Below are 27,141 nucleotides of genomic sequence, written 5' to 3'. Positions count from 1 at the left end.
CCTTTTATTTTGCTGAAATGTTGAACTCTCTGCACTCGAGTGGGATCAATGAGGAGCAGGAGTAGGAGTGGGGTAGTGATGAACAAATTAAATTTCACCTTAATCGAAAACAGTTTTGCATTTTAGCTCTGAACTCTGTAGTCTGATAGATATTAGAGAGACTCTGAAATTAAGAATTGGTTGATTGATCATGTCAATTTCGAAGAAGGTTCTGAAAAGGAATAATCTAAATCTCCATCCTGTCCATTCTGCCTGCTATGTTTTCATCAATTGAATTCAAAACGAATACAGGGAGTCCAAATACAGCAATTGCAATGAATGGAGCAGAGACATGCAGGCACAATTTTAGTAAATTTCGAACCAATTCATCATCATTTCTAATTAGGTACATCGTTGACCAAAAACAGAAAAGACGAAGAAGAAACTTCAAAAATTAGAAATTGAGTGCATTGGTCATCCTCCTTTGGGGATTCCATGGGCTAACTGATCATGTTCCTCAAGGATCCTATATACAAAAAAAGCTAATTAATTAACCAAATAAAAACTAATTTCTAGAGTAGGGATTTAGCTGGAAGGTCTTGCTGCTCATCTTCAAGCTCCTCCAACAGAAGCCTATTAACAAATTTATCTAACGCTTCTTTCATCCACCAATGCTTACAAACTTCTCTAGCTTCAGCCACTGTCATCTGCATTCATCAGAACAAACTCTGTAAGTACTGAAACTGTTTAGCACTTAGTATTTACATGACTATTTCAAGAAATATATGCAGGTGTATATGAGTAGTGTTTTGTAGTTCGATTATAGTAATTATAAGTGGCCAAAATCTTGTATATACTTGAACAATTACGAGAATTATATATATAAAAAAATGTCATAGCAAGACAGATTTTAATTATTTTTTCAACTATTTTATCTATATATCATGCTGGAAAATGGCATGAATGAGGGAGATGTTTCTGAGCAGTTGCTTTTCAAGATTTTGTAATAGCCAAAAGAAGAAGTCTAAAGAGTGGTCAATGAGGTGCTGCTTACCCATACTCTTTTCCGGACATTTTGTTCAGGCCATAGATCAAGTTGTTCTGTGACCAGCAAAGGAAACATGTAACCTTCATGGTAGGTTCCTTGGCTTTTGCTCTTGAATCCCCATATACCTAATTCATCCTGCAATAATGAATATCATCGATTTAATATCTATTCAAGAAATAATCCAGTCAAGATAATCTTTTATTTTCGTTTTTCCGCAGATTAATTAAGATGTACTTAATTAATACTAAACCAGGCCAAAATGACTTATGGAATGAAGTTTATAATACTAACCTCAACATTTCCAAGAACACCAGCTTCTTCGAGTGATTCCCGACAGGCAGCTTCAATTAGGGATTCATCAAGTTCCCAACCTCCCTGGTTTTTCACATTGTCAAATACGTTAGTTCAATAATCATCATGTCAAAAATACTCATCTACAAGATTTTATGATCAGATTATAGTTCTTCGATATACCAACTTAAATTAATGAAATCAACAAGGTCTTGCATTTATTTCTTGTTATTACCTTGGGAAACATCATCCCTTGACCATTTTGTGAACTGATAACAAGGACCTCTACTTGATTGTTCACCTTATCTTTTTCTTGCCCCTTAAATCTATATGGGATACACCTGCAAATAGAAATCATGTCAACAAACTAGTTACAGCAATTTCTAACAAATAATCATTTTTTTTTAGAGAAAAGAACCTGCACATAAACACAGGTAGAAGATTCTTTATCCATACAAATATGGTTCAAAACTGACACTCGAGAGAAATTTCGAAGAATCCATTGTTTTCTTCGATATTATTTACGTCTGTTTTCCCATTTACGGGCCCTTTAGAACGTGAAAAGTTACAACCATTGAAAAACATCGAGAAATAAGAAAGGCCAAATGATCATACCCAACAACGAGACGACGACCTTTGTCGTTGTACCTCTGCAAATGCCTTCCCGTTCGAGAAACCAAACAAACCATCTGATTAATATTTCCGAGTTACCGCAAATCTTGCAATCAAATATGAGCAAAGAACTAAGGAAAATATGCTACCCAATTGCTCGAGAAATGTGGGCTAAAGAGATTCTGAAAAAATGCACGTTAAAAAATATTATTGACAATACGCAAGAAAGCCACCAGCAAAATCATCTGTATGTACATATAAATGGGGAGATAAAAAGGGATGGAAATTGGATAAGAAAGAAGACCAAGTTGGGTATTTATTCCCTTCGATGCTAAGAAATGTTCAAGAAGAAGAAAGACTGGATCAAAATGGTGGGCGTTTCAGCTGTGCCTAGGATGATTACTAAGAAGAGGAAAGAAAGTGTTTTGTTTTGGTTGAAGAAAGAATGGATCAAAATGGTGGGCGTTTCAGCTGTGCCTAGGATTATTAAGAAGAGGAAAGAAAGCGTCTGTTTTGGTTATTGGTATGGTCTAAGATACACGGTGGAAGCGTGGACATAAAGGAACCCAAGCGGAACCCTTCCATTTATAAACACAGACCGCGTCATGACTCGCGTCTCCATCCCCAAACATGATCCGATCCGTTCAAGTCGCATTCTCTATGCTTCTTTGTTGTTTCTCCTAACAACTATTTATTAGTTGTTTTTTAGCTTGCCTCAACCGACAACAGAAGGTTTTGCAGTAGTTTCGCGTTCTTTTTCTCTTCTTGAATGCAGACTCCAAGCTCTTACAAGAGAGAACAGCAAAAGGTAAAAAGGAATATCGAAAAGATAATCACCCAACTAATCTTTGTAATAAGTCTACGGTAAAAAGTAAAAAGGAAGATCGAAAAGACAATCACCCAACTAATCATCATAACAGCTAGACCTACAATCGTGTTAGTATACCATTTTTTTTGATACAATTATAATTTTTGTTAGTATTGAATCAATACTATTGATCCACAATATTTATTAAATAGATATTATTGAATAACTCATTTATATCTATATATAAAAACTTAAGATATCTATACCCGTCTATTCATGGATGGGTATAGATAAATTTAGTTAAATGAATTTATTTGCCATCGATAGTATTGATCTGCAATATTCACCTAACAACTTATACCAACGAACAATATGGAACCCTATTTTGGATTGTGGACTACATACGCTCCAACTTAATTATGCATCTAATTTTGTCCTTTTGTTTCATACACTTTGTGAATTCTCTATTTTGGTTCTTTAATTCCCTAGTTATTTCTCATCCCAAAATGCCAACAAGCATAATTTCAAAAAAGTTTACATGAAGCCAAATGCATGTATAAAGTATGATATGGATGCCTGTTATTTTGAACATACATGCAGGTGTTACTATATAGCCATAATATTTTAATTGGTCTGCTCCAAAATTAAAAACAAAATTGATCAAATTTTATTAGTTCACATTCGTAAACCCTTGGATTCAATGTCATGAAGGTAATGTTTTTGGAACAATGTGATAGATTCAATGGATACCTCCGACACTCTTGCTTCCGCGGTTGTCCTTTTACGATGGCAGCTGTTGTATTGTTTATTCATTGGGTCAATATCGTGTTATTATTGTAATCGCATTAAATAGTGTTCTGGTTTCAATTAAATTGTTCTTATTCCCATATGGTCAATTTAAGAATAACGTGTGGTACTTAACTAAGTATTTATTATCCAACAGCAAAAAATGCATAGATCTTGATTAGACAGTATGTAGTTCATACAGGATGCTGCGTGTACGAATATGAAAACAGAATATAACACGAACAACGTATAATCTCTTACTAACCTCTTGTATGTTTTTTTTTTTGTATTGGCACCTGCAATTAATAAAAAAAAAAGAATTTTTTTTTGAGACGGTTGAAGCCCATGATGAATAAAACTCATTATTGCAAATTATTTTTGATTAACAGCTAATTTTTTCAAGAAAACTTTTGATATTTCAGTTTCCAATTATTCGTGGATAAGCAGCTAGCCAAGAATAATTATCCACGAAGAATAATGCACTGGAATAATAACTGTTAAATATGCTTAAATAAATTAATAATGCAATTTCCTATGAATTTCGTTATTTTAAGCTGAAATTCATTTTTGCTCATTTTTTAGAGGTAATGAGTTAATTCAGGCTAAAATGGTTTGTATTGTGATCAAAGGATATTATTGTTTAACACTAAAATTAGGAAGACTTCAGTGTAGAAGAATATCATGACTTTGAAAGTAGAAAAATAAGTCCTAGTACATTTATTACTTGTATCTCGGTTATTTTTCCAACCGTGAGCATTTTTTGGACTCTTTCACTCTGCAGAAGAATTTGAATTTCCTCAAAATAGAAAAATAGACTGAAAAGTCTATTTTTTTTTCCTATCATGATTGGAATTTTCACAGAACAAAAGTACAAAAAAATTTTTATAAGCAGATTGTTCACGGCAAAATCGAGTCTTGAGTCTTCAGTCTTGAATACACACCAAGGGTTGTTTCAAACACGTAATTAAAAAACAAAGAAAAGAAAAAGAAAAGGACATTTACTAGAAGAAAGATCTCATCCTATTAAAAGTAGGAAGGATTCTGAAGATTTAAGTGAAAATTAGAGGTGGCAATTTGTCCCAAGTCCCAATGGGTTACCCATGCCCATGGGGACTTTGGGCGGGATGGGTATCAGTACCCATTTTGATGGGAATACTTGGGAAATACTTGGGTACCCATTGGGCTCAAATAACAAGGGCTCTGTTTGGTTTAGCTATTTTTGGGGGGTATTTTTGAAATATTTTATTATTCACTGAAAATATTTTAGCATCTTCGTTTCAGTTTTTACTTGTAAACACAATGAATTGGTACAAGAAATACAGATCATAAAGAAAATGTTTCGGAGACTATTTCTCAAATATAAAAGTTGGCAAAAACTAATTTCCTGTAAAATCTCCATTTACCTTTTCCTTTCAGTGGCAAGTCAAGCAGACATTAATTGTTACTGGTTAGATATAAAGATAATCTAATTAATATATGAAAGCTGTGGAAAAATGAGCATGCTTAGTACTTATTAAATTTTTAAGAATGTGAAGTTAAATTGCACTGAAAGTGGTTGAATCAAAGGAAGGCGATAAATAGCTGTTTATTAAAAATTCATGAATCATAATTAGTATGATTATGATTAACACATTAACGATAATCAATTTTTGTTAAAACCCATAGAGTGTTAGGGTAACTAATATTCAAGCATGGATTTTGCATTTTTTCCTTTTTCCTCCCACTTTTTCTTCTATTTTTTTTTCAATACTCTCTCTGTTTCTTCTAGTAATTTTTTTTTTGACTTCTTTATTTTTAACCTAAAGTATGATATTTATGATAAGTAAACATTAATTCTGAACTAAAAACTAATTATACACAAAACCTATAAAATGGGCTTACTATACCTATTATCTCATCCGATTATTCTGAGTAAAATATAGAAAAACCCCTTGAAATTAAGCGAACAAACAAAAAGCCCCCTATAATTTTAAAACATATACTCCGATACTTCGTGGTTTGAACTCGTCTAAATTAATGGGTTTGAAATACACGCCTTTCTTTTGAGAGTATTTATATTGGAAACAAACAAATTTTTAATTGATATACATATTATACCCTTGGAGTTATTTACAGAAAAGCCCCATGTGGTTAAGCAAACCTATAGAAAAGTCTCTTATGATTTCAAATCATACAATTCAATATCTTGTGGTTTGAACGAATGTGAAAATTTGACAAAAATCATTTAAATTAACGAGTTTGAGGTTGCTTGACATGGAAAATAATTTTTTAAATCAAATTTTTAGCTAATATACCTATTAAACCCCTTATAACTCATACAATTTTCAAAAACTACCCAAAACTCCCAAATAAAACTCTCCTTATTTCTATACATAAAATAAATAAATAAAAATAAATTTTCAAATAAAACTCACCTTATTTCTATTTGCAAAATAAATAAATAAAAACTTCCAAATTCAACTTACCCTATTCCTATGCACAAAATAAATAAATAAAAGTAACATGTAATCATAGGGTGCTTTTCCGTAGGTTGGCTTAATCACAGGGAATTTTTTCGTACGTTTGCTTAATAGGATCGTTGTTAGAAGGTCATTTATTGCTTATATATATTAGGGTACTCGTGTCATTTCGTCCGCCTTCGTTAGTTTTGACGATTTTCATTACTGTTTCAAATTATTTCAAACCATGAGGGGTCAAAATGTATTATTTGAAACCATAATGGGTTTTTCCATAAATTAGCTTAATCACAAGAGGCTTTTTTGTATTTTATCCGATTATTCTTAACCAAACTATAAGAATCACTATGATTAACTTTAAAAGTCATTCCTTGGTATGAAACTCACTTACCAAACACGAATACTACATTTAGACAGCAACTTAAATGCACATTCCAATTTCCACAGGACGGCCGGTAGGAAGAAAGGAAGGAAAAATTCCATCTATGACAAAATTAGAGCTGCTCTAAGACAGTGACGATTGGAATCAAGACCTAAACTTTTCTCACAAGTCATTCTTTTCAACCTTAAATGAAAGAGAAGATTCATTAAGGCTTCTTCTGATGGCATCAAATCGAGGGAAAAGGGACTTCGCCATGCGCTTTGAATATAGTAAACACATCTCTTTCCAATTCGTCTAGACATTATCCATCTCCACCTGTCTACCAATTAGAAAATTTGGCAAGTCATAGAACCAATAATTTCTAGTAAAAACTGGCCGTATAAACAAAATATTTCTAGAAAAAAATCACAACGGATGTTAATTCAACCACGTGCCAGAAGGAGACACTCATTTGTACAGGCTTCTGTATTTTCTTTCCTTTTTCTTAATTCACACCTGCAAGATTATACTTTCAAGTGAAATCTAGATTAAATTCCAATTCCACATGTTGAAAACATTTTGTACTACAATATTCAGCACGATTATCTTCTAGTTCGTCTAAAATAGTCCACTTGGGATGCCCTAACTTAGAGAACTCAATATTGTTTGTTACATAGACCCTTTCTTAGTTTTACACACACACACACAACACGTACTCATCCTAATTTTTCTTAAAAACTCCGGATTTCTAATTAAAAAAAATTCTTCAGATACCCATCTTTATTTTTCTTTCTAATTCAAAAAATACGTAAGAAAATTGTTACTCACGCCTACAGAAGTTGGAGTAGTTTAATGTTTTATGCAAATGTGATCCTTATGTCAAGATGATGTAATTTTGGATAAGTGCCAACCAAATTAAATCCTAGAGTTAAAATTCTACTCACAAAAAGTGTATAATTTCTTTCGTAGAAAAATGTAATTTTAAATGTGCAAATTAAGTTTGACCTGTTAAGATTGCTTTCAAAAAATTAATCTTATTTTAAGACATCTAAAAAGATAAGGTATGATATTGACATTGGAATGAAGAATACTAAAAAGTTACAGCGTGGTTTTGGAATTCAAACTTATTTTCCCCCCCGTGTGTGTAGAGGAAAAGATGTCACAGCACCCTTAAAAGTAAAATTATAGCTTTGTAATTTAAAAGTAAACATCAATGATGCCCACAGAAAAAGCAAGCAGTATATGTTGTTTTATATAGACTAGAATTCAGTAGCCCAAAACAAAGAAGAATCCAGCCCTCATACTTTTATATCCAGGACATGGTGCTGGACGGTGACTTCTTCTGACTGGCAACCTTTTTTTTTTTTTTTTGAGGAAATTCCAACTTGCAACTTGATAACAACCACCAAAATGAAACATTAATCATTAACTCCAACGAATTGCAAGCCAAATACTACGTTGGATTAACCCAAAAAAAGAAGAAAGAAAATAGAGCAGCTATTGGACCATAGACTTGATATCAGCCACATAATACCCAAAGGAAAGGAAAAGTACTGCAAGCAAGAATAGCTGCCCCTCCCCCCATCTCCAAGTTTTAGAAAGTTAAAAAATTTCAAATATATTGTTTATAAGTTTAAACTTTTGCCTCTGAGAAGCAAAAAATATTTTAAATCATATGATTAAGTTTAGATATACTAAACTTCACCCTCTCAAGGTAAAATTCTTTTACGATTATGTAAGATTTCTTTAAAATAACAAAGTTTGAATTATGACCAATAACATTTTGAGTCTTGAAAATGCCTCAAATAAGTTTCTAAATATATTCTTTCTCTTGTTTTCAAGCCATTGATTTAGACACAAAGTTATCACATTAGAAAAGTTCTAAACAATTTATAAAACTCTAAATTTATCCGAAAATATTTTGTTATAAAGAAAGTTACTTTTACGTTTTTGAAAACACCTCAAATGAGTTTGTAAACATATGTTTAGATATTGTGTCTGTTTCTGATATTCAAGTCTTTGGCCTATACAAATAAATTTAGAAAGTTCAAAATTCTTGAAATTAATGAAAACACCTTACATTGAACGAAATAATATTTTTGGCTTGAAGCACCTTAAAAATACTCTTAGATTGTAATATTTTGTACCTTAAAAATACCTATTGATATAATTTTTTCTCTTAGAACTATATATATTTTCACACTATATGTCTTTATTTTCAGCCTTTTAGTAATATAAGTTCACTTTTGGAACAATAATAGGACAATACAAGGACAATTTTCTCAATATATTTTTAAGAATTGAGTTGATAATGTTACAATAAGTTGAAAATAAGGGATGTAAGTGAGAGTTCTCAAAGTTCAAGAGTATTAAATGATAATGTCACAAACCATAGGGGAGGCTTCTGAAATTATCCCAAATAAAATTCCTTCTATGATTATGTAAGATTTCTTCAAAAGAACAAATTTTGAATTATGACCAATAATTCCTTCCTTTCTTTTCAAATTCTAATCCTTTACTTGAACATGTTAAGTTTGCACGAGCACACAGTTCAATGTACGAAGAAATATTTCTCCACTGCAAAATAAGTGATTAGGAATTGTCTTTCACTCCCGACCTTGAAGATGGTCAAACCCACGTGTGGCAGAAAAGTTGTCCAGCTCCGCCCACAACCTGAGAAATTTTGAGTCACTAATTTGTCCATACATTGTCTATCTTCCAATAAATCCAAATCCAGAAGACTGTTCTATGCAAACAATAATAGAGCAGTTGAAGATTAAGCTTTTCTAGTATTCTTTACTGGTCTGTGGGTTTGTTGGTTTCCCTCCTCGAAGAATACATTGCATATGACTGCTTGAAAATTATGAAGAATGTGTGGCTGATCATGATTCAGAATGCAATCAGATTTGGAAGTTCCGTGGGGATCTCTTAAGCATCTCAAAATTGAAAATAGTAACATATCACTAGTATTTTACACATAATTCAGACGGAGAAAGAACGTTCTCTTTCACATATGAAAATCAAAAGGCTTTGGATTCAACATATTCTCTTCTAGTCATTTAGTACGTTGCATTCATGATATAAGAATTGAGGGATTCAAAGCCTCACGAGCTGAATTCTATCCAGTTCAAACCGACTTGTGTAATTCTTACTACATTTGGTGTAAATTGGTACAGTTTTAATTTAATCGTCAACTTAGTCATATGAGTCAACAAATTTAAATTTACATCTAAGGTATACAAATTTATATCAAAAATTGTAAGAACTACACGAATAAATTTGAACTGAATAGAATTCAACTTGTGTGCCTCCGTTTCCGGAACTGAGAGGCAAACGTAAGCATGTTTAGAAGTTTTGGAGTGGATTTGCTCACTAGGTGGATAATTATTGTTAGGGTGAATTTTACTAACCTCTCTTCTAGTTTTAGCAAAGTCAAGAACCTCCTCTCTTGATTCAGACCTCCACTTATTTGTTAGGTAACAAGGAAAAAACTTTTCTAGCACTTTTTTAAGGGAAGTAAATGAATTCGTTTTGTCATAAATTCAAGTGAATGTCCCCAAAATGCCCTTACAATGACGTAAATAAATATTAAATATTTCAAAACAATTATAAAAAGGGATAGAGCTAGTTTATCTTTTTTTATAAATTAAAATCAAAATGCTTTTTTCTATCTTAGCTTTCCAAGTTGATGTCTAAATCTATTATCTAATATTCACATAGATATTAGTAGCAATTTTGCAGTTTTAAAAGATTTGATAAATGTACCATTGGAAGTTTTATTTTGATAGATGAAAATTAAAAGCCTGAAATAAAAATCACATTTGCAGGAAGTTTTCAATTTTTGTGAATATAACTCTCCTTTTCTTCCTTTTAGGAAAGAATAAAAACTCTTTTTTTCCATATAATTTTGTAATCAAGAGAGGAGATCCCCAAATGTTGCAGAAAACAGAGGAGAGATTTATTTAATTTTTCCTTTTTTATTTTGTTTAATTACATGAAACAAAGGCCTCTAAGGACGGGCCAAAACACCTCGTCTAAGTTGATGAAACCCAATGACTAAGACCCATTGCGAGAAGTCTAAAAGAAGTGCTCAAACCCAACACAAGAGAACTCGGCCAACTATGTGTTTATTGGGCATGAATCCCACCCACTTCTTGCTTCCCTCTGGATGTTTTGTGGCAGATGGCAAACTCCTTTGTTCGTTTAATTTCTCTTTTTTATTTCATTTTTTTCCCTCACAAAGACGAGTTCGTTCCATTATACTAAATAATTTTAGCTACTTTGCAAGTAGTATGTATCGTATCTTATTTTGATTGATGTTTTTTCATTTTGTTTTGATAATGTCATTACTTTTTGATTCAATTTAAAATGTCAAATAAATGTCTACAATTTAAAACTTTTTCAAAAAAAAAAAATGTATTTTACACTTGCTACCGTCAAACAATGACTGTTTCAAAGCCAGACCATTACTTAACGACACACTTTACTGGGGAGGAATGAGTTGAGCTGTTCGGCGAGAAAGAGTGTAAATGAGAGACCCCGTATTCGAGTCCTCTCATTTGCACTGTAATAAAAAAAAATGACACGCTTTATAATGTTCACATTTATATGTTTATATGTGAAAACCAAAATAATTAATGCAGATAAAATTAATTTAGTCAACTAATCAACGTAGGCATAGGTGGATTTGTATATAAAATATTAAAAGGCAAATAAGATTAGCGTGCTTAGAGTTGGTTACCTGGAAAAGTTCACAATTTGTCACACATTTTGAGTCTTATTGTGTTTGAAATATAGTGAATTTATTTGTTATTGGTGCTTGAACCTCATTGCCTTGTCATTTTTTTTTCTTTCCTCTTTTTGATGGCAAATCGCATAATCGGAGGGAGAGATGTAAATTTTAAATTTTATCAAATAAAATAATAAAGAATAAGGGATATATACCAAGCCTTCGATACAAGAATGATGCATCATTAAAAGATATATAAGGAATACTGCTTCCTTACAGAAATTGAACCTTGTTACCTTCTTATAAAGATAAAGGTGGAAGTTGGCATCTCCGGACCAAGAAATTGAACGAATACATGATTTTTTTTTTTTTTTTGTTTACCTTCTTACAAGCAGGATGCTGGATTGTGAATTCTAATTGAACCACCTGAATCTGTTAGGGAGGTTTGGAATTTTGATGTAATGGGGATATCTTGTAATGAGCCTTTGGCCATCTAACGTATTTAAAAAAAATGGAGAAATACATGATTTTATTTTGTTACAAAGTCAAATGAAGAAATTCTAGACGAAGCTTCAAAATTTCAAACATAAAACTCAAAAAAATGGTGATTGGATTATGTAAAAGTATAATAGCGCTTTACAACTTGGCCAATTAATTACCTCCTTTTGTCTAAAAAAGAAACATAAAATGGACTATTCTTTGCTCCATACATGACTTGTCAATTGTCATTTTGTACTTATCATATGCAACTATGGCTAATTGGAGCCAAATTTATCCAAATTTTTTATTATAAAAAAAAATCCGATCATAGTTAATATTCTCCAATCAAAATTTTTTGTTTTTGTTTTCCCACTGTCTCAAATTCTACAAAGCAATCACCCAACCCTTCATCAGAGGAAATCCAATTTTCACAAAGATCAAAATATCAAATGGAAAGGACACGAAAAAACCATTTTGTTCTTGTTCATGGGATTTGCCATGGTGGTTGGAGGTGGTACAAACTTGTTACATTGTAAAAATTGGCAGGTCATCAAGTCACTGCATTGGACCTTGGTGCATGTGGAGTTCATCCCAAAAGGATTGAAGAGATTGCTTCAATGTCTGATTATGTGAAGCCATTGATAGATTTCATGGCCTACCTAGCTACCTGATGAAGAAAAGGTTGTGTTGGTTGGCCACAGTTATGGTGGCCTATGCATTTCTCTTGCCATGCAGAGTTTTCCTCAAAAGATTTCAGTGGCTGTTTTTGTTTCAGCATATTTGCCCCATTTCAAAGAACCGCCAGTAGTTTTTATTCAAGAGGTGGTCAATGAGAACGTAACAAAATTTGCATTTTCTTTTGTGTTACTGTCATCTACTGAGCAAGAGTTTTTCTTTTTTTTGGTAGTTTTGACGTTTGAATAATTTGGATTGCAGTATTTCAAGAGAATACCAATGGAGGCTGTTATGGACGGCAAGTTCACATTTGATCAAGGTGATGGAAATCTGCCAAACTCAGTTGTCCTTGGTTCAAATTACAATGCAAAAATGTATCGACACTGTGCATTAGAGGTATTAATCCCTTTTGTCCCACACCTTGTGCCATCTCTAATTAATTTATCATTAATTTTAACTGTCGTCCGAATTAATTCCAATAAAAGCCCTCTAAATCATGTGAAATGCAAGAATCAACGCTTCCAAAAATTCATTTTCTTTTAATTTCTCCATCCATATTTTATCTTCCAATCACCTTAAACATTAATTAATCCGTCATCGATTTATTTGAATCAACTTTATTTTTATGCCTCTTACAAACTTTGTTAAGAGGATGGTCTTGCAAATTTGTGGTGTAGATGTGAAAATGATCATTTCTCAATTGGAGATTTTAGGGTCAGTTTACAGAATGTGTATTGTGAAGCATAAAGGATTTATAATTTAAGTTGAAGGGCTCAATCAAAATATTTGCATGTTATGGTGAATCGAAGAAAATATTTCTCCTTGCACTATGGTCAAATTATAATTTACTTTTTGTAAAGTCCCTACTAATTGATTGAAAGTGATCAGTTGCTCAGACAAATGGCACGACCAATTAAACTTAACTACCAAACCAAATAATTTTTTGCACACTAGCTGTTGAAAAGTATACAAAGTACTAAAATTCTGGCTATTAAGCTGGTCGACTAATAGGTGGATGTCCAACCCACATAGTGCTACTGCCATAAGGTTAGAAATTTGACTCTCATCCGCCAATCCAATCAACTAAGGATCAAGAAAAGTAATAGAAACCATTTAAACACTGGTCAACTAAGTCATGATTAATTCCATTTAGAATTGTAGTTACAGATAGAAAAAGACACTGCAATTTGATAGAATGGTCACCTATATCGGCGTACAATGTATGTAAAAATAGAAGATCCCGTCTAAAGAAATTGTAACATTCAAAGATGTCAATCTTTAATCCAGAATGTAAAATTAATACAACAAATGTAGACATAAAATACAATAAATACAGATATTGATATGATGAATGCTGAAACAACACAGATGTTCATGATTTTATCTATCTTAACATGCCTTTGGTCACATCAGACTAATATGCTTGTGTATACATTTTGCACGTTAGACTGAACTTTGATTTTATTGGTCGCGTTTCACTGATTAATTTACTATTGCATGCAGGACATAGAATTAGCAAAGATGTTGGTCAGACCACATCCTTTCTTTATAGAGGACATGGCAAAGGAATCTTTGCCAACAGAAGAAAAGTATGGTTCAATTAAAAGGGACTTTGTGCTCTGCGAAGATGACCAAGTTGTTGGGGGAAGAATTTCAGAGGTTTATGATCGAACATAGCCCTCTTGAAGAGGTGAAGTCCATAGCTGGATCCGGTCGTATGATCAAGCTATCCAGAGCTCAGGAACTTTATCAGTATCTACAAGAAGTTGCTTAGAAATATGATTGAACTTGTCAGTCAAACAAAAAATGATGCTAATGAATCTAGTGGAAAACCAATTTTTTGTACTACCATACAACCACACTACTGGTCAGGATGAACTAGTGATCAATATTGGACTGTGTTGTCATGTTAGAGCAAACTTCAAGAAATGGTAAAAAGCAGAAAATTAACTTCGATATGTGTGACCCTTTCAAAAATAACCATTGCCCCGCCCAAAAAGAAGGGATAGTATCTATCGAGCCAGCTAATTAAATGGATTGGACCCTCACAAATTAGAGATTCTGCGCTTCAAATCATCTGTCTAGAATTTTGTCTCTGTTCTGTCTTTATTTAACTGTCACGTGTATTGTACCGCTGGATTTATTTCCAATAGAATTCTAAGAGTTATTGATTGTTGGACTTATCAGAATAAAATTCTTAGAGCTATTAATCAATACACGTGACAATTAAGTTGGGACAAAACAAATAGGACAGAAATGAAATTCGAGATAGACGATTTCAAGGAAAAATTCTGGATTCAAATTCCCTGCCCCTTCCCCGTTTTTAAGTCCCACCCTTCTAAAAATTTAAAAAGCCTGTCAGTCCCGGATTGAATCGTCATTAAGCATGTGTAGTCTCATTATCATTGGGCATCTGAAAAAAAAGGGATATGGGTCAGTCCGCCATTAGGCATGTGTAGTCTAATTATCATTGGGCATCAATCTGCAGCCGGGCTTGAAAGTTGAAACTGGGCTCTCTTGTCGAATATCTTTCTTCTTCTTGCTAGATTATCCAACAGTTAGAGACTATTCAGGGGAAAGGGAAAATAATTCATTTTATTTGCAGGAATTTATGATGCGTAAGGTTCTGGCATAATTTCTTGTCATCACCTAATAAAAAAATTTCTCATGGATAGATCATAGAAGTTGATATACAATGGATTTTAATCTTCAAAAATATCCATAAGGCCTTGAATATTTTGCTAGTAGCTGTCATATTTCTTCTGGATTATTAATTCTGTAAAATCTGTCGATTCAATCAGATGGTATGTGTTGAATAAAAATATTTTGAAATTAAAAGTATTCCTTACAGATTTTGAATTATCAATTGGATTCATTTATTCACATGATTTCCGAAATGGTAAGTCCCTTCATTGAATGTACTCAGAAAATAAGAATAATGTGATTGAAGCTCCGCTCCTAGCTCCACATCCAGATGAAAGAGCATCAATTTTTTAAGATGGCTTCCCCTCTAGCATTCACTAGATAATGGATTTTTTTTTTGTTTACCTTTTCATTTCTCCTCACATTCTTTCTATCCCCAACCCAACTGTTAGACATAAGATTTGAATTTTGAACTTGACGGTGGAAAAGATTCTAAGAGCCCTCCCTGATCACCAGGGCGATCCAGTGGTGTTAGATAATGGATTATTTAATAGTGAATATGATAGAATAGTAATAGCAATTATACTAAATAAATGCATTGATGGTACAGAATTTGACATTGCGTTAATTGAAGTTTATCTGTTTTTCTCACAAATCTGAGTCTCATTCCCTGTTTGGTTGAACAATTAAGACAATTCATTAGCAACGTTATTAGGGATAATTACAGTCAAATTAATGAGTCAAAGTGGAGAAGAAATCTTTTGAGATTTGACACAGTCACTTATTGTTAGATAATCTACCAGGTGCAAAAGATAAGAGCAAGAATGGAATTAAGTTGCCAAACATCTTGATATGGATTAGGATTTCATTGCTTGCATTTTCTGTCACAGAACAAAGTAGGGATTAGATTGCATGCCAAATAGAAAACTGTAAGAAGTTAAAGTTAATTATGTTATTTTAAGCATTACTTAAGTAGTTGCAACCTCTGATTTCTTAGGTAAACATTACTTCAATACGGCACTACTTTTTGGTCCTTGATATTTTTAAGGACACCAATAGCTTTGTAGCCTTTAGACTCTGCTTTTAATCGTTTTTCTTTTTTTTTTTGCCGTACTTCGCTCCAATCATTGAAGTAATTATTGGAAAAGACAGAGAACTTTTTTTTTCAAGGACTCAAATTTGCAAAGTTATAGAGTAATACGTAAATTGTCCCTTTTCACGTTTATACTTACAACTGAAGAAACGAAATGATTTTCAATAAACTTAGTGCATAAGCATCTAAAAGATGTATTCGAGAAACGGCCAACTATTATGCCAATTGTTCATTTTCAAAGTTCACACACTTTAGAAAAGCAAGGTAGAATCTATCACAGAAAATAATGCTCAATTATTGTCTAGGGTTAACTGTAGTAAAAGACCTGACAAAAATTATATATCTATAGAATTCAACCTAAAAGTACTCCAAAATTGAAATGATTTCGCATGAATTTATCGATCATCAAATATTATATAAATTCTCGAAAAAAAATATGAAGGTATATGAACGACTGATCGTACAAAATTTACAAATTCTTCTTTTAAGAAGTTCTTGAGGGGAATTGATCTACAACTTTCTAATTTCTATATGTTTTACACCTTGTGATGAATATTTTATGGGTATTTCAAGGAGAAAACATTATTCAAAACCCACATAATAGAAGAAAGGCGTTGTTGTAGGAAGGCTTTTAAGGAAGCTCTAGCTTAGTTGTAGTAATTCCCAAGCATATTGCATAAGTTATGATTCCCAATTTGCTGGGTTTACAAGCAATATACAATTGTAAGACTACATGGTAATGAAAATTACCCTAAACGTATGTATAAAGAATTCTCAAATCTCCATAACCAAGTAGTAAGATTGGATTCAGCTGGAAGGCATCATTATGAATCTCCCTTGGACTCACAAGCAAAAGGGCAAATCTAGCGGAAAGTGATGTTTTAGCAAATCTTAGGTGACACATGTCAAAATAATCATGATTGCTTATCCAAAAAAATTATGAAACAATCAAGAACCAAGAATAATGCCTTTCAATGCAACTGAACTTGTGAATCTTGTGTATGTGATGTGTCACATGGGTCTCAGCACAAATTTATAGTATGTTTGGTTGAAATTTTTGGCATTGATCTTGTTCCATTATTATTTGCTAGCAAGATGCTTTTCCAAAGTAAACTGCCCAATTTCTAGCTTACAGGCTTCTTTTTTTCATTATTTCCACAATAGCCCTTTTTCTCAAGTGACACAATTGTTTTACTAGACAACATACAAAATTTTCTTGAGTTAAATTATGACAGTTGATAGGCTTTTTCGAGGGATAGATGACTGATGCAAACTTTTTCTAAAGTCTAACATATGCTACCCTTATTATATGTGATGTAGTGCTATTTTGATCATCAACACCGTCATAAAAAGAAACAAAGAAGTGTAACGAAATATATAAGAGAATAATCAAAACTAGATCTCTATGCTACCCAAAAGAGAAAAAAGAAAAAAAAAACCAAGAGAAATCAACCTAGACTAATAAACGCTATGTTGTTCATGTTTGATTTCAATATTAGACGATTTATAGTGTTCTAGAACCCATAGTTAAGCATTTCAGTAACTCGAGCAGATGGTCACAAAGAAAAATTTAAGTAACTCGTTAATCTTATGTTTTCTTACCTTTGACTGATCAATTGTTGAGCTAGCAAAATTTGATCAAGTTATACATTAATTTTGAACTAGGTATTAACCCTAAAACCCATGTACCTTGAAATGAATTTTTGTGAAATTCAAGTACTTGTAACCAAAAAAAAAGATAAAACTCCCAACAAATGATCAAGCGTGTGGATAAAATCTAAACGTGAATATGCTTAGGTCGACTACCCAATGGAAAGAGCACAAGTTGGTCGGAGGAGAAATAAAATCATGGCCACGTGGCAAGCAATCTGATTCTTCACGCATAAGCTGCCGTCAGCCGACCGTCAACAACCGTAACCGCCTGAACTAAAAGGTTTGTAACCTCTGCCGTTTGGCCACGTCATGATCCTTCATCGCAATCGTATAATTTTCCATCTTAGACACAATTAAATTGTCACCCCAAGTAATGGTCAGATTATCCAAAATGCCATTTATCATATAATGTTGCCAAACGCGTTGCGCGTGTCGGTATTTGGGGGATTTCTGGTCTGGTCAACCTGAATTCTCCATTATTAGAATGAATTAAAAAAAAAAAAAAATCAAATGTTGACCTCTTAAGATAAGATTCTCGATTTTTTGTGTTTTCTCTTTTGTAATCGAAATTAATGAAATTAAAGACGACTGTTCTAGAAATCTTTTTTGAATTAGAGAAATTTCTTGTTACCTTCTAGTTTTTGAGAAGTGAAAAAGGATCAAATTGGATAATATTGGCTAGTTTTTTCATTCTTTGGCCATCTTGGCCTACCACATTTGACCAACACAAGCAGTGAGGAGGCGAACATGAACACCAGATTTTTGTAATATTACCACAGATCACGTACTACTTCTGATGATTATCTAAGAAATATGTTCTTAGTTAAAAAAAAATTTAAACTGGATTATGGCTTTAATTTTTTTTAGAAAGAATCCAATTTGATATAGGATTGATGTTTCGTAGGGTATCAGTGCAAACAGTCCGTAATAGATTTTGAATAAATCTTATATATGCTGACGTGTATATACTTTCATGGTCGAATATATAACACATTAATAAAATTTGAATTTTAAATTTAAATTCAGATGAGTTGTCATGTGTCCAATAGTGATAATGTATATACTGTCAGTGTATAAAAGATTAATTCATAAATTTAAGAGTAAATCTTATATACAGTATATACACTATTACTGTTAGATCCATGACATATGTGTAAAAGTTGAATTTTAAATTTAAATTTTGCACATTTATCATTCATCAAATACTATTAGTGTATATACACTGTCAGTTTAAGAAAAATTAATCCTAAATTGAATGCATGCTACATCTACAATGAGAAAAATTTTAATATTTAAATTCGTTTAGTGTAAATGTAAATTTTAGTGTTAATATAAAAAATTTACACTAATGGTAAGGAAAAAAATTTTATTCATATACAAGAGAAGTCACACTAGAGACCATGGCCCCGTTTGACAAGTGAGTTTTTTGGGTGTTTGTCTAAAACTTTATTGTAACTTACTGTAGAAGTTTTTTAAAAATTTTTTGAAGTGTGTTTTTTTGAATATTTTGAAGTGTATAATTTAAAAATTTTGAAAAGTTTTTTGAGATTACTGTAGTTAAAGTTTTTAAAAAACTTGTAACAGACAAACTTGGCAAAAAACTTGTCTCATGTCTGCTAAGTATTAGGTGAAGAATCCTTCCTCTTTCAAAAAAAAAAATGGTGTAGAATCCTTCTTGTATTTATTTTCATGTACATAGACATGAGTCAAGAATCTAGCACTTTGAAGAATGGTCAATTGGATACACGAGACACCGGCCAAAAAGCTTTTTGATTAATTCGAATAAAGGAACCCTTATACTAAATGAGAATACGATTTAACAACAGTGATAAAAATAAATTAAAAAATAGTCCACTTTCTTTATTTTAGAAATTTTATATTTGTGTTCATCACTTAAAAATATCATCATTTTTCAACACTTTTTAGGAGTTGACTCTTCGGTAAATTTATTAAAACTTGATCTTGTTTGATCCTTCCACACGGCTCTGAAAATTGAACTTCAAATTCCCGGCTAAACCAATTTGCCCAAAAACTCGTGTTTACATTTCACACTGATCCAGAAACAAAGAGTCATTGACTTTGTACAATGAAATGGACAGTTAGGCTGCATGGTTGGGCAAACCTTTGTGAGAAATAAAATCTGTTACTTCTGAAAAAAATCTTCATTTGACACCTTTTTTGTATTAAAAATGATCATGCAAATTACTTTCCCAACGTTAACATCAAATAGTGTGCATTTTGAAGACCTTCACCTGCCTTTCTAACACTACTTAATGTGATTGTAGAATCCATTGTGTACTTACCGTGTAATCGTGATGCCTTGATGCTGTGTCCCTTCAAGACAAGATATGGTAGTGATGGAGAGAAAGGGCATCTAAAAATTATTACTCTCAAAATTAAAATAACAACCGTGCTAAAATTATAGGTTAAATTCAAACTACTCTATCATAAATCTAGTGATTAAGGTTGAGACGTTTAAGAAATAGTGATCCCGAGTTCAAATCCTATCTTTTTCCCCTCCGTGTTTTTTGAATCCCACCCGTCCCTGCTAGAAAAAAAAATCAGTAAAAAAAAATCTGTACCTCATAAATTATTGTGGTATTTTACAAATCTACAAAGAATTGAAGGGTGTACATTTATTCATTTTCTAATTAAAGAGAGATAATAACAAGTAGATTTCATGTTCTTTACCGAGTTTATTTTTAGTTATCTACCTACCTACATCTTTCACTATACATTTTTCTTCATTTTGGAAGGTGTGGCATGTGGATTGCGGACTCGACAGTCAGAATCAATTCATGTAGTGCAGCAGAAATATACACGAACCTTATCTAGAACAATCAGAAGAAGATTCATGGGTGGGAATAGCGATAGATTAATGCTGAATACGCATTAGTTTATTAAGATTGCAAGAACTTTGACATCGTGCCCATTTATAGAACTGACACATAACACATAAATCCAAGGTCAAAGAAGTGCGAAAACACGACTCTGGTATGGCCTGTGTTTTACACGAAAACTTGGCATCTCATCCGGATTAACACATGTGGGGTGTCATTTTACACATGGTCTGAGGTTTTCTCTTGTTTTTTGGCTGAGGTTTTTGGCTTAGTTGTGGGGAAGTTTCTCCATGAATCATATGGTTTAAAAGATAGGGATCAGTGGATATACAAATGGGGTCAAGTAGACTACTGCAGAATAAATATCTTGGTATTTGGATTCTACATGATATCAAATTACTACTTGGATTTTGATTATACAAATAAAATAAATCAAACCCATGTTTGACAAATCAAAAATAAAAAGATTATTCAAGTTTCTTGTACTAAAAAGTTATGTTGAACAAAATTAGATCCCCCACTTTGAATTCAACAAAGATTAATTATGTTCAACAATAATATTCCTTCTTGAGGTAGGGAGGGAGGGAATTTTGACTTTTGAATTTGGTTTCATGAATGGTCAGAGTGGAAAACTGACCATCCGCATGGTAATACATGCGATATATATATCTACAGAATCATGGAGAATTTACTAAAAAGTCTGAAACAAAATAACACTAACTGGAAGTTTGCAGTGAACGAGTAGTCACAACTAGCTTATGAATCACCAACCTATAAGCTATTAATTTCAGGAGCATAATTCAATTTGGTTAGCTTTTGAATATATAAGTATGTATATGTATTTATGTATATATATGTATGTATATATACTGACTTGGAATGCACATTATTTACACCTTATTTATGCAAACTGACTTGCTTGCATCATCAACACATTTTTTAATTACTTTTTTATCTCACATACATCAAAAAAGTGTTACAGTATTTTTTTCACAAAATTATCTCAAATAATTTACTATCCAAACACACTCACTGTTATTTTGTCAATTATCAGATGATTCTTTAAAAGAATGTATTGGAGAATTCTTATGGATTTGTGATCACCAAAAAGTAAATGGAAATGGGACTCAAAAGAAGTGTTCGATTTGGCTTTCTGGTATTCCATAAATCGAAATAGTGGTATTCTTAGTCCAAACGGTTAATTCAGTTGTTCAGTCTATTAATAAGAAGCTTCTTCTAATTAGGTAGGAGGCTAGTAGCAAATGATGTTTGGTCATTGGATTCTCTACTTTTAATTGTAAAGAATGGCACAATTCAAGAGTCCCAACTATAATCCTCTTCAATATCATTCAAAAAATCCCAACTTTTCTTGTTTCTATTAATAGAGCATGACCTCAATTGAAACCAACTCTCTACTTGTTGTCTATAAGACATAAAAAGAAAAGAAATTTTCTATTTACTGAAACAACCCTCAATACTATAATAGAATTTAAACACTTTCATATTATACAACTCGCTAGTCATCCTTGGTCAAGGCCTTATCCTCATTATCAAACACTCCCTAATTACTTGTATGAAAATGTATGCTAACAAGTTTTAATGCTGAGATCATACCTTGATCATGACTTAACCAAATCCTAGCCAAAAGAGCCAAAGAGTTTTTTTTTTTGTTTCCCTTTTTTTTTCAAGTATTGAGGTTTCCTCTGCCAATTGGCTATTAACGCTAATCAGTCAAGCGAAGGAATTGCTAGGACTCCGCCACCAAGTTTACAAATGGCTGGCCATCTACTCAGCCTCCTCTTGTCTTGCAAAGTGCAAACCCCAGACAGAGAAGGGTCATTTTCTATACCATTCAAGAACCCAATAGCCAACAAGCACAGATTCAAAAAGCCATCCCAACTCACCAAACTTTGGTCAACCTGCCTTCACAAAAATCCTGTTCTTGATCAAAATATGAAATATCCTTTACTTAATCAAACTTGGCCACGCAAACAAATGTCAATCTAGAAGTTCTAGACGCCCCCAAAGGTTACACTTGGCAAATCACAAATCCATAAACTCTTCCTAAAGCTAAAGAAAAATCCAATTTTTCAAATCCTCCCAACCAGGACACCTTTCCCCTGTTGAAGTCATTATTTGCTACCTTCTCAGCTCCTCCTATTCTACCAATTCATGAACTACTCGTGTGTCCTTTTCAGAATGTCCATTCCCCATAATATAAATACAGCAATCCCTCTAACATTTCACATCTCCCTCAAGAGAAACAAGAGTTAGTTTTGTTCTAGTTTTGGAGCAAGAAGTTTGTGGTTCTGTTATTTTTCTCCATCCATCTTCTTCCCTTCCTTCCTTTGTTCCTTTCTTTTCTTCTTATCTATCTTATATAACCATGGTTAAGCAAGCAGAGATGGAGCAGCAGCCAAGAAAGACTACCATGTCCAACAACTTCAGCAGCAACAACAACAGCAACAGTAAAGAAGATAAAGATAGATATCTTGGGATGGCAGTTCATAGCCAAGTCAAGAAAATCAAGCAAGAAATGGAGAAATTCAAGCATCCTGCTCTTCAGCAGCCAGAGATGAGACCAGTTCTTAAAGAAATCACCCTCATGAGTCGGCAACAGCGCTCAAGATCACCCTTGGGATTGGCTGAAAATAGACCTATTTCTGTTGGAAACTAAATAATCATATTAGAGACAGTGATTTCATCTTCCTTGTACCTGCTTTCTTCCTCTTCTTCTTCTTCTGTTTTTCCCCCCTTTTGTCTTATGGGTTTTTCTAGCTTTTCTTTTTTTTTTTTTCTTTTTGGGGTTAATCAGATGTACATATTTAGATGAGAAGCACTAATACCCTCTTTCCAGTCTTCTTTGTGGTGATGGGATGAGTGCAGCTTCATCAGTTTCTTATAATATAACTTGAAATTTTGCAGAGAGGGATAAGATATTAATATACCTCCTTCAATTTTGCATAAAGGGACGTTTTCCTATCCTTTTTCTCTTGATTCTGCTTGTTTTTTTTGCCCTTGAATTTCTGGTGTTCCAATTTCTTTTCGAAGCTTTTAAGTTCTTGAATCTAAGGTTGTGATTTTGCTGCCTTCTGTTTCTTCCTCCAACCACAAAACAGAGGTCCTCGCTGTTTTCTTTGTTTTTTTATTTTTTTTGTCCTTTATTGTTGTGGCTGTTTTGCAAAACGTGGAAGTTAAGGCCCCCTCAAGGGTCGGTTTGGCCGGTGCAATTCAAAACTAAGAAATGAAAATCAGTAGAAACGACTTGTGGACAATGACTATCCATTTTCTGGAAAACGGTTTTGTCCTTTTTCTATGGATATTTTTTGATCTTTCATTTTTTATTCCCACTTGAAAAATGAAACACATTTATTGTTAGTTATCATATTGTCTCTGGTTGGCTGGTGCTTAAATTTTAAAAATTAGAAGTCATAAATCAGACTTTGATTTTCCCTTTCTATTAATTTTCGATATGTATAAAAATTACTGCAATTATTTTCTATTAAAATATGCATAAGTATCCGTTAACATCTTTGATGAATGAATTCTGTACTTATTTCAAGTTTTCCTCTCAATTTAAATATTTTAATCCAATCTCAAGGCTTTAAAACTGTAAAATACAAAGAATTAATCTTTCCTACACCGAGAGTGTGTAAATTATCAGCGTTAGATGAATGACAATTATGCAGAATTTGAATTTAAAATTCAATTTTTATACACACGTCATAAATATAACGGTGATAGTGTATACACTGTTAATATATATTAGATTTATTCAAATACAAAAGGGATAAAATCTTGGTTTGTTTTCACATATTTAGGGAGTTTCATCGTTTTCAAACACAAAAATGGACTGACAATAAGTCACACGGCTCATAAAAAATAGTAGAAAATTTATGATATGTATTGCATTCATGAAAAGTGAAGTTAGTTAATATTTGCCTAGATACACTTTTACAAAGTGAGAACAACTTCATTACCACGAATTTGGTAGCCTAATTGGTTAAGGCTCACCTAATGGAGATGTTTTTTAGTTAATGTTATATTGCCTAGATGCACTTTTGCTAGGTGAGAACAACTTTATTACCACGAATTTGGTAGCCTAATTGGCTAAGGCTCACCTAATAGAGTTTGGTTTGGTTTGGTTTAGTTTAGTTTTTTTCTTTTTAAAAACAATTGCATGTTTTAATTCATTCGAGGCATAATTGCGTGTATTGGATGCGTTTGTGGGGGAGAGTCTTTCAACAGCATATTGGTAGGAGATTGTGATGACGGGACGGACTTAGTTTCTTGGGCAAGTGAAGTTAGTTACCGTGCTTCTCATTTCGATTGTAACGTGTAACCAAAAGATCATTATTAAGAGGGATAATTTCATAAACCTTTCCCGAGGTTTTATGAAATATCACCTAGCTCCCTTGAGATTTTTAAAATCTCACTTAGCACCTCTTGAGTTGACATTTTAGTAATATTGGAAGCCCTTCTAACTAAAATTAATATTAAAAAATTCATGTTTGAGGAGAGAGATTATTTTAGTGACTTTAGTACCCTTAGGCTATAAAAAAAATGAACATTTTACAAACCAAGAAAAAAAAGTACTAAATTGGAACTATTTTAAAAGTGAGGAGATGAAAATTGATAAGATTTCATGTTACAATCAATAGTCACTTTTACAGTAGGAAGAGATAATAAAAGCAAATACTATTTTTTAAATTATTTCTACAAATAGAACCCTTCATAGTGTTGAAGGTAATTAGCATGTAAAATCATACATTTGAGTAAAAAGACTTAGTAATAGATGAAATTCAACTTCAATATCATACAAAAAATTTACTCAAAATAGACAGACTTTTTTTATAGGTGTGAAATATGAAAATTTTATTATATAAAAAGTCAGAATTTGAAAAACTGTCGGAGTTTCAATTACCTTATTTCTCTTGCGCTCTACATGAATAGGAATAAATAAATAAATAAATAAATAAATAAAGTTGTGAAACACCAAAAAAGGGAAAAAATAAAAAGAACATGTAGTTATTCTTCTCCAAATGCATTGAATATTTCATTGATTAAATCCTATATTTGCAATTCAATTATACATATATGTATGTATGTATGTATGTATGTTTGTATAGACATTAATAATATTTATTTGTTAAAGAAAAGTAGGAAATTTAGAGAAAGAAAAACAAGTTTAGAAAATTTAAATATGAGGGTATTATTGACAATTGATCACTTTTGATATTAGTATATGGCCCTACTATCACTTTAATGGTACTAAGTGAGATTTTGAAAAGTTTAGAAGAACTAGATGATATTTCATGAAACCTCAAGGGAGGTTTCTGAAATTATCCCTTATTAGGATAGCTGCCTCTTGCCTTTGTCATCCGCAAGAACAAGTTTCAATTGGACTCGAAGATGAAATTCAAACGTGGGAGTCTAGGGGTGTACGACTTGACTCTCGATGATCCAAAAAGCCCTGCTGATGTGATCTGGATTCGATCCAAATTAGCGGATATCCGATCTGGAGGATTATATGCGGATCGGGTCATATTGAATCAAAGAATAATACGGATCGGATTCAGATATTATTATTTTTTGTGATATGTAGATATCCGATTTTTTTTTAGAATTTTTGATACAATAAATTCACTAATTTACAATAATATACAATAAATTTACTAATTTAACAATAGTTCCATCTCTTGTTTCTTATTTTATTTTTATGTCTTTTTTCAAAATAGGCTTTCTTTGTATATGGTGTTAAGTTTTTAAACATATTGTCATATAATTTGGGGATAGAAAAATTGTAGATGAAACATTAAATCTTATTTGTTTGAATCAAAATAAGAAAAAAAAATGGAAGTTACTTTATATTGTAACAAAAAAAAAAGGATTAATTTTGACTAAAACTATTTTTTTATGACTAAAAATGTATATATAAGTACAACATATCACGTATATGATATCTTCAAAACTATAATACATTTTATCTTTGAAATTTATATATTTTTTAAAAAATTTTAAAAGTCAGATACGAATCGGATATTTAGTTGATCCAATCCACATAGCTCGGACATCTAGAAGTGGATCCAGAGATAGGTCACAAAATGACTCATCCAATATTTAAGAGTTAAGTCAGCATTTTAGTTCACAGGTCGGATTTCCAACCCATAAACACCCTACGTGGGAATGTATGAACATTTTTATAGTAATTCTCTTTACAAAAGGCCAAAAAAAAAAAAAAAAAGAGTTGATTAATTTATCAAAATAAATATGCCAAACAAGTTATTGTCTTTTTAGGTTATTCTATTGAAAATTACAGTAATACCGAATTCAACACTGTAGATAATTAATCTGCACTGAAATACGTGCTCCGTTATGAAATCTTAGTCATGCCTAAGGGTGTTTCGCGAATCGAGCCGCTCGCGAGCTGATCGTGAGCGGCTCAAATACGAGCTCGACTTGAGCTCGAGCTAATTAAGTCGATCTCGAGCTCGAGCTCAAAAACATTAAACTCGTTGGCTCGCGAGCTCAATTATATATATTTTTTTATTTTTTATTTTTTATTTTAATAGTAAAATTACATATATATCCCTAATATTTTATTATTTGTTAAAAAAATTATTGTTTTATTCATTTTTTTTAAATTTTTTTTTATTTTTTAAAAATAAAATAATAATAATAATAATT

At 32.2% G+C, this 27,141-nt stretch overlaps 3 protein-coding genes across 3 annotated transcripts; 2 read left to right on the top strand and 1 right to left on the bottom strand.

Moving 5' to 3' along the window:
• Window positions 1-400: 400 nt before the first annotated feature.
• LOC113754207 (nudix hydrolase 17, mitochondrial-like) lies at window positions 401-2,130 on the bottom strand. The gene is made up of 5 exons (XM_027298563.1): window positions 1,934-2,130; window positions 1,554-1,659; window positions 1,319-1,402; window positions 1,034-1,162; window positions 401-686 (listed from the first exon to the last, which is right to left on the bottom strand). The coding sequence occupies exons 1-5, from the start codon at window positions 2,005-2,007 to the stop codon at window positions 552-554; spliced, it is 528 nt and encodes a 175-aa protein (XP_027154364.1). The 5' UTR covers window positions 2,008-2,130; the 3' UTR covers window positions 401-551.
• A 9,906-nt stretch (window positions 2,131-12,036) lies between these two features.
• LOC113752455 (methylesterase 10-like) lies at window positions 12,037-13,902 on the top strand. The gene is made up of 4 exons (XM_027296566.1): window positions 12,037-12,096; window positions 12,214-12,387; window positions 12,487-12,621; window positions 13,729-13,902. The coding sequence occupies exons 1-4, from the start codon at window positions 12,037-12,039 to the stop codon at window positions 13,900-13,902; spliced, it is 543 nt and encodes a 180-aa protein (XP_027152367.1).
• Window positions 13,903-22,583: 8,681 nt separating this feature from the next.
• Window positions 22,584-23,382, top strand: LOC113753533. The gene has a single exon (XM_027297713.1). The coding sequence runs from the start codon at window positions 22,841-22,843 to the stop codon at window positions 23,129-23,131; it is 291 nt and encodes a 96-aa protein (XP_027153514.1). The 5' UTR covers window positions 22,584-22,840; the 3' UTR covers window positions 23,132-23,382.
• The last annotated feature ends 3,759 nt before the right edge of the window (window positions 23,383-27,141 follow it).

Source organism: Coffea eugenioides, chromosome 11 (genome assembly GCF_003713205.1).
Source record: "Coffea eugenioides isolate CCC68of chromosome 11, Ceug_1.0, whole genome shotgun sequence".
NCBI classification, from domain to species: Eukaryota; Viridiplantae; Streptophyta; class Magnoliopsida; order Gentianales; family Rubiaceae; genus Coffea; species Coffea eugenioides.
The sequence above is the reverse complement of the archived record's forward strand: the minus strand, read 5'-3'. Positions and strand labels throughout refer to the sequence as shown.

Excerpts from the sequence above, each read along its gene's own strand:
- LOC113753533 (XM_027297713.1), top strand. The coding sequence starts at position 22,841 with ATGGTTAAGCAAGCAGAGATGGAGCAGCAGCCAAGAAAGACTACCATG.
- LOC113752455 (XM_027296566.1), top strand. The coding sequence starts at position 12,037 with ATGGGATTTGCCATGGTGGTTGGAGGTGGTACAAACTTGTTACATTGT. Across the intron at positions 12,097-12,213 it reads TACATTGTAAAAATTGGCAG|CTACCTGATGAAGAAAAGGT; the intron begins GTCATCAAGTCA and ends TGGCCTACCTAG. Across the intron at positions 12,622-13,728 it reads ATCGACACTGTGCATTAGAG|GACATAGAATTAGCAAAGAT; the intron begins GTATTAATCCCT and ends TATTGCATGCAG.
- LOC113754207 (XM_027298563.1), bottom strand. The coding sequence starts at position 2,007 with ATGGTTTGTTTGGTTTCTCGAACGGGAAGGCATTTGCAGAGGTACAAC. Across the intron at positions 1,660-1,933 it reads GGTCGTCGTCTCGTTGTTGG|GTGTATCCCATATAGATTTA; the intron begins GTATGATCATTT and ends TTCTATTTGCAG. Across the intron at positions 1,403-1,553 it reads AAGGGATGATGTTTCCCAAG|GGAGGTTGGGAACTTGATGA; the intron begins GTAATAACAAGA and ends GTGAAAAACCAG.